At 48.4% G+C, this 12555-nt stretch overlaps 1 protein-coding gene and 1 long non-coding RNA gene across 2 annotated transcripts; one reads left to right on the top strand and one right to left on the bottom strand.

Moving 5' to 3' along the window:
* Positions 1–402: 402 nt before the first annotated feature.
* On the top strand, positions 403–6628 carry LOC101155822 (nucleotidyltransferase MB21D2). Its single transcript, XM_011493424.4, has 2 exons — positions 403–1075; positions 3045–6628. Exons 1-2 carry the CDS (start codon positions 850–852, stop codon positions 4307–4309), a joined length of 1491 nt encoding a protein of 496 aa, XP_011491726.2. The 5' UTR covers positions 403–849; the 3' UTR covers positions 4310–6628.
* A 231-nt stretch (positions 6629–6859) lies between these two features.
* LOC105357952 (uncharacterized) lies at positions 6860–8208 on the bottom strand. Its single transcript, XR_002874516.2, has 2 exons — positions 7926–8208; positions 6860–7292 (listed from the first exon to the last, which is right to left on the bottom strand). It is a non-coding gene; the product is annotated as an uncharacterized LOC105357952 (long non-coding RNA).
* Between the last annotated feature and the right edge of the window lie 4347 nt (positions 8209–12555).

Here is a 12555-nt window from a genome sequence, read left to right as displayed (position 1 = left end):
TGCACATGTTGCCATTGTGTTTTTAATGCAGTTTGTTTTGGTTCAGTACATGCATTTAATGTACGCGGTTCCTACATAAACTGAGATTATTGAAACGGTCCTGATAGATTAAATAATCTAATTTTCTGACCCCGTGCATGGATCTGATTTGGAATTTCAAAATAAGACTCAAGTGAAATCTGGTTGTAGCACGGTGTTACCATCTGTTGCCTACAGGTATGATGTCAACAAAGTCTTGAGACTATTCTAGGCAAATGACTCTGTGGAAACGATCAGTTTTTCTTTTACACATAACTCAACATAAGGCAATAACGCATTTATAACTCATTTCAATTGGGTTTTATTTTGAAATTCCACATCAGATCCGTCTGAAACATTTTTTGTGACATCACCAGGTGAGACACTATCAGTCAGAAGTGACATGCCTCGTAGCTTCACTTGTAGCAATAACGCATTTATACCTGGGGTTCGTGTGTGTATACACAACCATTGATTGACAGTTCTTACACTTTGCTTTTACTTTAAAAAGAAGTCCCTCTTGCTGTTACCGCAACGTACGGAAGAAAGCGGCACACCGTTTTTGAGACAGGGCTCACGTGACAGCCGTCCCACGAAAGAGGGCTGGCTGACACCGGTGCAGCGGTAACAACAACAGTAACAACCTGATCTTTTTTCTTTAAAATCTCCTTGTGAGGAGGGCTTTTGTTTTGAAGGCGCCAGGCAGCGGAAGTGGCGCAGCAGCTTCCGCCACTTGTGTCGATGTGGTTCGGCTCAGCTCGGCTTGGTCCAGAGCGGCGGCAGCTAGCGCGGTAACGGAGCCGGACGTTCGTGAGAGACCGTGACGGAAGCATGGCGGCCCCGGCTCTGTCGGCGGGCAGCCTCGGGAACAGCCCCACCGCGGCCGCCGGGAGGCTGCCGCACGGCGGCGGGCCCGACCTGGACTTCAGGTCGGGGGCCCGGATGGAGGACCTGAACCGGCTGATCCAGGAGTTCAGCAAGCACGACCAGCGGGAGTACGACGACCAGCGCGCCCTGGAGATCCACACGGCCAAGGACTTCATCTTCTCCATGCTGGGTGAGGGCGGGGCTTTGCCGCGGGAGGGGCCGGTAAACAGATGATGCCGCGACGCCGGGACCCCCGCTGCGGTCCGACACAGGCTTTTGTTTTGGAGGGGGGCAGGAGGAGCTGCTGCAGAGGGGTCAGGTTCTGTAAAGGTGCTGGTTCTGGAGACCCTGCGGGTGTTTCTGGACCTGTGAGGTGCTTTTGGTTCTGACTTTTTATTAGAAATGTTTCCTAAACTGATGAGGGTGAGGAGTTCTTTACACTTCTTCACCTGATGGTTAGGAGGAGGAGTCTGCTCGTCTTCCTCACCTGCTGCTCCTTTCTGAACCTCACTGGCGCCGCGGTTCCACCGCTAAAATGAGGACTTTGGGTCAGATTGTGATGAAAACGAGCAGGTGCTGCTGCAGACACCCGAGGGTTCTGACAGAACCGAGCCAGGAACCAGTGATGCTGCTGGGCGTCCTGCAGGAGGCGTGAGTGACGGAGCGGGTGGTTCTGCTCCTCCGGAACCGGGACGTCTGCCTGAGGATCAGTCAAGAGGTGGGATGCTGCGTCTGACCTTTGACCCCTCGTGTCAGTGCAGCGGGATGTGGATGACGCCTCATGTTAGATATGGAGACCACGCCCCCATGTGCTGCAGAGACCACGCCCCCATACGCTGCAGAGACCATGCCCTCATGGGTTTGATTTGAGGGGCAACAGGAGACCGGATGGGTCGGGCAGCGAGGTTTGTGGTTCCACTGCAGGAAAAATCAAAGAGAAACATTCTGCTGCCGAGCTGCAAGTTCCAGGTTCACACCGGGCATGTGTGGACGCGCTGAACGCTAAAGGACGCGCTGAATTCTTGAATGCGATTCAAGCGTGTGATCTTCATGGTGAATCTGCTCCAGGCTTTTTCTGTCTCAGCTCCATTCCGATTACAGAACGACTTGGTGTCGTAGAATTCCAGCCGGACACGAACCGCGTTTCTCTTCCATGATTGATTTTCAAACGTTTGGTACTTCAGTGACGCCATCCATACGTCACTACTAAGGCTGCATGATATTAATGATCAATATTGCCATGACGATGTAACTGGCAACACGTAATAGCAACTTAGGATCTGCGATTCCAGAAGAGAATGCAGGGCTGATGCTATATTGCTGGATCAAAATTAAACTTACAAGAAATGATCAAAGTTGAGCATAAATAAAGTGAAAACAGCACAATAACAAAAAGATATGATCGTGAAAAATGCCAGAGCCGGGTATCGAACCAGCGAGCTTCTGCACCAAGGAGTCCCCATTTATTTCAACGGAGGCAGAAATCCTGGAATTTCTGGAAAAGTTCAGGGATTTGAAGGAGCAAAAGTCACAGCTGGAAGAAGCTGAAGGAGCTGAACATTTGACTAGTTAAATGAATAAAACAGATGAAACATTGTGGGAGGAGCTAAGAGATAAAAAATGGATGAAGATACTAGAATAAAGAAAGAGAAACAGGAAAATAATGATTGAATACTTTATAGTATTCAACCATTTAGATTCCAAATGATCCTCGTCTACATAGGAGAAGATCTGACAGAAAACGGCTCCATCTGATTGGTCAAATGCATAAACGGATTTATTTAAAAAAGTTAAATACTTCAAGTAGCCATAGAATTGTTTTGGCGTTTAAGGCATTTAAGGGAACCTTTTCTTCCAGTTTTCTTTTACGATGTGGGTTTTGCACAGCTTAACATCACGATGACGATAAATTTGCTATTTCTGGCCTGAAAACGGACGTAGTGACACACTTTTGAACGTGGGGGCCCGAAGCGTGCACTTGTGTGTGTTTCTGTAGACTTTCATTGTGTTTGCTTGAACGGCGTTGCCGAGGTCGGTGTGAACGCCGCATTAGGAAGTCACGGTTTCTTCAAAGGTTCCTGTCCCGCGCTGTGTCGGAAACCCGAGTAAAACCGGAAGAACTCGTCCTCTGACCGGGTCTCTCCTCTGCTCTGTTTCAGGGATGGTCCAGAAGCTGGACCAGAAGCTGCCAGTGGCCAACGAGTACCTCCTCCTGTCGGGTGGTGTCCGCGAGGGTGTGGTGGACATGGACCTGGACGATCTGAACGTCTACGCCCGTGGCACAGACTACGACATGGACTTCACCCTGCTGGTTCCGGCGCTCAAACTCCACGACCGGAACCAGCCGGTGACCCTGGACATGAGGCACTCGGCTCTGGGTCACTCGTGGCTCAGCCTCCGCCTCTTTGACGAAGGAACCATCAACAAGTGGAAGGACTGCTGCACCATCGTGGACCACATCAACGGCACCACCAACTACTTCTTCTCTCCAACGCTGGTGGCAGACTGGTTCTACCAGTCCATCTCTCTGGTGCTCCTGGAGGTGCAGAAGAAGCCCCAGAGAGGGATGCCGAAGGTGGAGAAGGTGGAACGGAACGGAACCATCATCTCAGTGATCCTCGGCGTGGGCAGCAGCCGGATGCTGTACGACATCGTCCCCGTGGTGTCGTTCAAAGGCTGGCCGGCCGTGGCTCAGAGTTGGCTGATGGAGAACCACTTCTGGGACGGGAAGATCACAGAGGAGGAGGTCATCAGCGGCTTCTACCTGGTCCCCGCCTGCTCCTTCAAGGGCCGCAAGGAGAACGAGTGGCGCCTGTCGTTCGCTCGCAGCGAGGTGCAGCTGAAGAAATGCATCTCGTCCAGCCTTATGCAGGCGTACCAGGCCTGCAAGGCCATCATCATCAAGCTGCTGTCCCGGCCCAAAGCCGTCAGCCCCTACCACCTGCGCAGCATCATGCTGTGGGCCTGCGACCGCCTGCCCTCCAACTACCTGTCCCAGGACGACTTCTCCGCCCACTTCCTGCTGGGCCTGATCGACGACCTGCAGCACTGCCTGGTCAACAAGATGTGTCCCAACTACTTCATCCCGCAGTGCAACATGCTGGAGCACCTGTGTGACGAGACCGCCATGCTCCACGCCCGCAAACTCTCCTCGGTGCGCTCCGACCCGGCCGAGCACCTGCGCACCACCATCGAGCACGCCAAGGCCGCCAACAGGCTGACGGTGGAACTGCAGTGGCGGGGCAGCTCCACCAACCTGCCGTCTCCGCAGTCGGACGCGGGCGGAGAAAACCAACCCGACGACCGGCTGGCCAAGAAGCTCCAGCAGCTGGTCACCGAGAACCCCGGCAAGTCCATCTCGGTCTTCATCAACCCAGACGACGTCACGCGGCCGCACTTCCGCATCGACGACAAATTCTTCTGAGACTGAGCTCCTCCCTGTCCCCGCCCCCGATGCCCCGCCTCCTCTGGTTTTTGTACTTTTTTATGTTTCTGCCACAGAGTGAAGTGAGGTGATCGTGTAGTTCTCCACCGGTTTTTATTTTTGTATTCCTCCCTCCCTTCTCTCACTGTGTGCCCTGTCTTCTCACCTGCTGAAGGCCTTTCCCAACATCAGCAGGATGGTCTCAAAGAAACCGGGACAGAAACCCATCTCAGAACCCAGCTGCTGATGAACCCACCGGACCTGAAACCACCTCTGAGAACTTTCCTCTTCTGTGTTTCCTCCTGAAATCAAGAGTTGGTCAAAAGTTCTGCAGAACAATCAGATTAGTTCAGTTGATCCAAACCTGGAGCTCTGATCCAGCAGAGGAGCCAGAATCGGGCCGATGCCGGATCTTCAGGACCGGGAGTGGGCCGGAGTCTGCAGCAGTTTTGGGTCTGAAGGTGGATTTCTGTCTCTCTGAGGAATGTCTCCGGCCCGCCGGGCCTCGATGGTACTAACGTCTTAGAGCTAACTGTAAATAGAAGAACACGGACTGAGAGGCGGACAGACCAGAACGGACTGTCCGCCGTGATTTTGTCTAATTTTGCACAGAATGTACAAACACTACTGTTCCTCCTGATTGTGGACGTTCTGAAATGTCTTACTGTGGCGGACGGACGGGTCTGGACCCGAGGACGGTCGTGCGGGGAGAACCCGGCAGCCTCACTGCTGCTCTCTCCCAGAAATCCTTTCTACGCCGATGACCTCAGATTTACCTGTGTAGCAGGTGTGTGGACACCTCCCACCCCCCAGGAACCTGTAGAGCGCTTAGAGCGAAGTCTGATTGGAAAATGGAACCTCATGAAATGTTTCCAGCTCCTTCCGATTCGGAATCTCCGCTCTTAGAAGATCCGTTTGGGACGTCGGTGGGGTTGAAGTCCTGCTGTGATGTCACCGCCTCCTTGCTTGGAGAACCCTTCATGACATCACGGTTCTTTGGTTCCACAAACAGACGTGTCACCAAACACCTGAAAGCGAGTCTACATCCGGGCGGTCTGGTGGGATGTCCCGGATGACGCACCAGAACCGTGTGGTCCAAAGTGTGGCTCTGGTTTAGAGCCATGTTCTGGTTCAGTCCGGTTTGATTTTCCATCTTCCAATCGGTGGTTGGTAGGCGTGTCGAAGCAAATGAAGCGAAACAAACTGCTAACGGCGTGTTCCACTGTTTTCTGTGCCTCTCCCAGAGTGGATTTCCAAGGGCTAGATGAGGACAGGCCGTTTGGGCTCCCCCTCCTGAAGAGCGAGGCGGGGCTAGAGGAGGACCAGATGTTTAGGCTCCGCCTCCTGTATAGTGAGGCGGGGCTAAAGGAGGACCAGATGTTTGGGCTCCGCCTCCTAAAGAGCGAGGCGGGGCTAGAGGAGGACAGGCCGTTTGGGCTCCGCCTCCTGTAGAGCGAGGCGGGGCTATAGGAGGCGGAGCCCAACTGGCCGGTCCTCCACTAGCCCTTGGAAATCCACTATGACCCAGTTAGGTCAGGAGGATGTACTGAAAATACACACCGGGCAAACCGAACCGTGCTGAGGCAGCACCTTCAGTTTCAGAACTTAGAGAGGGGAGTTCTGGTCCGGCTGAACGAAGGTTCTGGTTGGCTGTGAAGAACATTCAGCTGTCAGCTGGGAGGGACAGAAGCTCAGGACCTGGTGGGACATCCTGTCCGTGTTTCTCACACCTGCTGCTCACAGATCTTCTCTCTCAGGTGAACCCGCCGCTGTGCGACCGTCCTCTGGTGCGCGGCGCCGTCCTCTGGCGCCGTCCACTCTGCACCTGGTCCTCTTCACGTCCTGACCAGTTCCTTCTTTTTTCTGACCCCACTTTCTGCTGCTTCTTCAAGTCTCCATGTTGTCCCTTCAGCTCCTTGAAGCCGCTCAGCCGGTGCCGCTCCACACGGGTTCTGGAGAACATCAGACCGAAGCTGGCGGTTCTGGAGCTGAACCGGACCCATTTTGTGTTGTGTGAAAGTCCAAACCAAAAAAGTCCTGCTGAAATCTCACTGGTGATGTAATGTTCTCCACGGATCCTCATCCTGAAGTGCAATTAGTGAGCAGCCACACTCATGCATGCACACGCCATGTAGCATCTGGCCCCGCCCACAGGTCTCTACACCCTCAAAGTGCCGCGCCCCCACTCGGTGAATGTGCCCCGTGTTCTCTGCTCACAACCTTCCGACTGTGACCTCTGGTTGACCTTTCAGCTGGCAGCTCCTCCGGCCGTTCACGGCGCCGTGTACAGCACAGCCCTCATAAAGTCTTCTGACCTGAGATGCTCCGCCTCTTCTTCATCCCCGTGACGCCGGGGAACATCCAGGTGTGGGGGGGGGGTGTTCTCCTGGATGTTCCCCGGCAGATTCCTGTCGGGTTTTCTTGAAAATAGGCAGCAGCGGTTCTGGAATCCAGAGGAAGTCCAGACCTGTAGGAACCTCAGGGAACGTTCCTGCAGACATTTCCACATTATTCTGACCAGAGTTTTCATTATTTCAACATCAGACGAGCTCTGACCAGAACCTTTATTATTATTCACATATTTAGAGTGAACCATATCGTCTGTTCTCGGGCATTCAGTTGATAAACCAACATTTGCGTCTGCTCCCGTTTTCCTTGTTTGGAAGGTAAAGTCAAAACTGTAAAGGTTCCACCAGAGAACCCTGTGGAACTCCAGTTTCACTTCTGAAGATGGTTGCGGTGTCGCCGCGGGGTGATGGCAGAAAAGGTCGGTGTGAGTTCTGTGTCTCGACTTTCAGCTCAAAGATGAAGAACCTCAGATTCTGGTGTCATCAAAGGGGCGTGGCCTCTTATATTGGGAAGAGTAAAGCCACCCATCACTGGAACCCGCTCTTCCTGCTGTGCTCTTCCTGCCCCGGCGGTGATCCATAAGCATGTGGCGCTGTTCCTGCAGGGGGCGCTAGAACCCCCTCAAAGGTTTGCTCTGTAGGAAAAAAGAATGGAAAACCTTTTAGAACCAAAGTTTGGGACGACGTTTCCACGGGATTTTCTGGTAAATATTTTTAAAGTTGGGAGAAAATGTTAATGTGGGCTAACTTATCGGAACCGAACCGAGCTAAACTGCTGAGACCATAAAGTTCTTTATAGGATTATTGAATCCAATATATTTGTTTAAGTGAAGAAATCTGTGATTCTGAGAGTTTAGCTCAAATATTTTCACTGTTTGCTGCAAAAACTAAGAAAATGATCAAAGTTTGATTCAAATTTCAGAAAATTTGGGGTTTTGCCAAAAATTTCTTTGGAATTTTGATGGTGGTCAATCTGTATCTGGTCCTGGACTGGTTCTAGCCTGGTTCTGGTCTGGTACCGGTCTGCTCTATGACTAGTCCAGGTCTGGTCCAGAGCAGGTTTCTTCTGATGGTTCTGGTTCTGTGAGTTCCCCTGAACTTGAGTCGGGTTTTCAGCACCGTGTGAAAACCGGACCCGATGAAGGTGAGTCCAGTGGAATAATTCCAAAGGAGAAGCAGCCCATCCAGGAGGTGGCGCTCTAACCCATCATCTATTGGGTTTCATGAGGAATCCAAACGTCAGGAAAAGTATTTTTCTCCTCACTCACTTCCCGTTTCCTCCTCCACTCCTGGCCTCCCCCTCACTGCTCCTCCCTTGGCTTCGCTCCTCGCCACGTTTCCTCATTCAAATGGTTAATGTCTGTGGTCGTCCCTCGTTTCCTCTGTCATCCATCGTTTTTCCACGCTGACGTCTCTTCTCCCAGCCTCCTGGGGTCCCTGCACCTGTTCTCCTCTTTGGTTCTCTTGTTTCCTGGCTTCCATCAAGTCTGTCGCCGTGCCAACAGGAAACAGATCGGCCGGCCGCAGCATATGCTGCAGCGCCGCCGGCTCATCGGAGACTCTGCAGGGCGCCAGTGAAGGTCCCATGGATCCCAGCCTTTCATCTAATTGGCTGAGAGTCGGTCATGTGACCAGAGAGACAAAGACTCTAAATCAGGGGTGTTAAACTCATTTTGGTTCGGGGGCCACATTCAACCCGTCTGATCTCAAGTGGGCCGGACCAGTAGCGTAAAGGTAAAATAACAGCTTTGTTTTTGTTTTTTTACTCGATTGGAAAACATGCCTCAACCAACATGGTAGCCTAATCATTTCTTATTACACGTTCATTCACAGAGGCCAATGGATCTTAAATAAAATTAAATTCACTTTAAAAAATATTGTTTTTTTCTATTTTATACAGACTGAATATTTTAAATCTGACACTGAAGCAATCCTGATAACAAATTCTAGAGGGGCTACAGAAAAAATGAAACATCTTCCTAAAATGTAAACGTCCAAACGGTGACAAAATTACACTAAATTAAACTTGCAAACATTTGTGAACATAAGAGTTTGGAGTTAACCTCCTTTCTCTCCTGAAACTTCACCAGACCGTCAATATCAGGATTCAAATCCTGTGCAGAAACACATTAACTGTCATTCAAGTGTGCAAAACACAATGACATGTCCATTATTATTATCATTCATTATTATAAGAACATTTTCCTGGTTTCTGCCTGAATTTTGTGGTAACACCTGCCTTCTTCCTGACCTTTGATGGAGCGCCATCAGTGACCAAAATTACCTCATGTGACCAGTTCCCTTCAACATCGTCCAGCACAGTAACGAGAGAGCTGACTATGTCATCAGTTGTTGTTGTGTCCATCAACTCCAGAAACTCCACTGTGACGTCTCTTCATCACCTCTAATAAATATGCACAGCTGTACATATCTGTGATGTTGGTGTTTTCATCAATAGTGACTGAAAATACAATAAATGTCTGTATTCCTTCATATGGCTGCCCATGTTTCCTCAGAGATGTTGGATCTGATCGTAATTCTTGACAGAATCGTGTTTAAGGTCGACTGCTTTTTGGGAACAAGACTTCTGCAGCCTTCAGCATTTTTCCATAAGTTCACCATCAGAAAATGGATTGGATGTTTGCTCCAACTTGTTTGCAATAATGTAGCTAGCTTTCACTGCTCCATCACTGACGTCACGGCTGCAGTAAATCCAGATGGTTGTTTATCGGTCCAGCTAATAGATGCTAAATATTTTTTTTCTTAACTGCAAATGGTGAAACTTTTCTTTGTGGAGAGTCTCATAGTGGTACTGAATGTTATATTCTTGGAGAACCTGTTGATGACATACCAAGCATGCAGGTTTGCATTCAGCTCCGTGAACAAATGAAACGCTTTCCATTTTCCTGGAAAGCTCAGGACTTCACTTCAACCTTTTTTTCTTTTTGATAACATTTTGGTCATTAGTGTCACTACTGATCATCCTTCAGTGGTGAGGCTCACAGGGAACCAAACTACTGCCTACCCAGACACAGAGCTGTTAGGTTTCGCTTTTGGCACATGCAGAGTTATGTTGTTTCACCTGTTAAGCTTTTCCTTTGCTCCCCCTAGTGGCGGAATTGCGCTTTTCGGTTATTTCTTTGAAAAATCATAACTTGGAATGGACTAGAACAGGGGTCACCAACCTTTTTGAAACTGAGAGCTACTTCACGGTTACTGAATCATACGAAGGGCTACCAGTTTGATACGCTCTTCTGAAATAACAAATTTGCTCAGTTTGCCTTTAGTTATACATTATTTATAATGATTAGTAATACTCACCTATGTAAAAACACTGATCATGTTAATGATTTCTAACAATGATTATCAAAAATGACAACAAGGTGGGAAACAGATATCAATATTCAACACTTTATCTCTATTAATCACAGTATTTGTTACATTTTCAGATGATCACTTACATCACTACATTTTAGCAAAAAATATCCCATTTGCACAAGCCACTGACATGCCCTGTTAACAAATCATGAACTATGTTGCAACATGTTTCAAAAAGTTAACAATTATGTAATGTTAAACAAAATCAACTTACATATTTTTAAATATGTAATACATTTTTTATTTCACATTTTGAACTAATGGCCAAGTCTGTGTTATGTTTAACAAAATTATAACTTTTAAATGTCATGAACACACTTTTAAATTGAACACAATTCTTCAATATTTTAATTCAACTTTGCCATGGCACTACCATGTTGTCACTGACTACATCTGGTATCCGTCCTTGGTTAGTGGGAAGACTGGCATTGCATGCTGTTCACCAGTGTGTTGTAATCTGGTGTGTAACTTGACACTGCAACTGTGAGTGAGTCTCTCAGATGTGCATCAGTGAGGCGTGTTCTGTGTTTGTTTTTGATGAAGTTCATGTCAGAAAATGCTGATTCACAGAGATAGGTTGAGCCAAACAGGCTGGCAACCTTCATGGCTGCTGTGCATACTCCACTGTACTTCTCTGTGTCAACAAGGCGCCAAAAGTTTGGTGCAGCCTGGTAGGCTTTGAGATGGAGATCATTTTGCAATGTTATAATTTCAATCTCCACCTGTCCAGCATCCAAGTTGAACGTTGCACTTAACTGCTCAGCAAAGCATGTTGTGTCCCCATTCATGAAAGGGTTGGAAATGAAGAACACACATGGTTCAAGCTGATGAAGGTCACAAAACCTATTCTCAAACTCTTGCCCAAGTCTGTTTATTACTTCAATGTACTTTTCTGCCACTTTTTCAAATGTCTCAGATGCAGAAGCATTGTCTTTCAGCACTGACTGCACAGAGGGAAAGTGCAGAACTTTTTTTCTCTGTAAATCTGCAGAGAATGCATTCATTTTGGCTTTAAATGCATTTAAAGCACTTATCATATCGACAACAGTCTTACCTTTGCCTTGCAGCTGGCAGTTCAGGAGGTTTAGTTTCCCAGTAATGTCCACCAAAAATGCAAGGTCAAGTGTCCACTCTGTGTCCTCTAGCAGTGAGACATCTTCGCCTTTGGACTGCATGAACTCTTTGATTTCACGCAAAAGAGACAAAAAACGATGCAAAACTCGTCCTCTGCTGAGCCATCTGATTTCTGTGTGTAGCAGTAGGTCCCCATATTCTGCTGACATCTCCTCTAATAGTACCTTGAAAATCCTGTGCTGCTTTGCTTTGGAGCGGATGTTGTTTATGATTTTCACAACGGGAGTCATCACGTGCCCAAAGCCGATCACTTTCGCACACAACGCCTGCTGGTGAATGATGCAATGGTAATGCAGAAATTTGGGGAAGTCTGGGTCACGTTTACAGTGAGCGATGAAACCTGTCTGTCGGCCGACCATAGCAGGAGCCCCGTCTGTTGTCACCGCTACCAGCTTTTCCAATGGCACCTTTTTCTGCACGAAAAACTCCTTCACCGTGTTATAAATGTCAACTCCTCTCGTAGTTGTCTTTAAGGGCAGTAGTGTCAGGAGTTCTTCTTTTGTGGAGAAATCATTAAACACCATCCGGATAAAAACCAATAACTGCGCTGTACTGCTGCTGTCCACGGACTCATCGCACTGGAGGCTAAACCACTTGCACTTCGCCAGATCCTGCTCCAACTGATCGACCAAGTTACTGGACATAGCTGATACTCGTCTTGCCATCGTAGATGCCCCCAGTTGGACGTCGGAAAGAGTGGAGATTAGGTCGCTTCCATTTTTCTCGTCTTTAAATACAGTGTTAGCAATTAATAACATCGCTTCTTTGACAACTTCTCCATCTGTAAATGCCTTTTTTTTCTTGATCAGAAAATGTGTAGCTCTAAACGAGGCTTCGGATGCTTTTTGTGAGTTTTTGGCCGGCCTCGTAAAAAAAGACTGTTGCTTACCCAGAGCGGTCTTTAGCTCACGGGCTTTTTCTGCCCGTAGGGCGCTTGCAGGTGGATATTTATCATGGTAGCTTTTGTGACACGTATTGAAATGTCTCTCCACATTGTGCCGTTTTGCTGTCGCCACGGTCGTCCCGCAAATCAGACACACGCAGGTTTCTTTTACAGTCGTAAAAAAGAACTCCTCTTCCCATTCACTGTGAAAGAGATACGTTTTCTTTCTTTTTTCTGCCATGTTTTTGGGGTACGAAAGTGCATACAGCGCCCGCTAGCTTACTCTCCACATCCCACAAGCTCTACTTTACTGCCCATAGGTAAATATTGTGCGCGTTAACCTTAAAGTATTTTTAAGATAGTATTTTTTAAATCTATATACATACAAGTGTGATTAAAAAAATAATAGCAACAGAACAAAATTAATTTTTAGACGCAGCTCTCTATGAGATGTGCTATTTTTGGAACAGGCCCGCGGGCGACTCATGTGGTCCTTGCGGGCG

The sequence above is a fragment of the Oryzias latipes genome, chromosome 13 (assembly GCF_053564925.1).
Source record: "Oryzias latipes strain Hd-rR chromosome 13, Olatipes_Hd-rR_3.1".
NCBI classification, from domain to species: Eukaryota; Metazoa; Chordata; class Actinopteri; order Beloniformes; family Adrianichthyidae; genus Oryzias; species Oryzias latipes.
Note: the sequence above shows the minus strand (reverse complement) of the source record. Positions and strands in the feature narration are given on the sequence as shown.

Bases quoted from the DNA above. Each gene is read 5' to 3' on its own strand.
- LOC101155822 (XM_011493424.4), top strand. From the start codon at position 850: ATGGCGGCCCCGGCTCTGTCGGCGGGCAGCCTCGGGAACAGCCCCACC. The intron at 1,076-3,044 runs GTGAGGGCGGGG...GCTCTGTTTCAG, and splicing joins CTTCATCTTCTCCATGCTGG to GGATGGTCCAGAAGCTGGAC.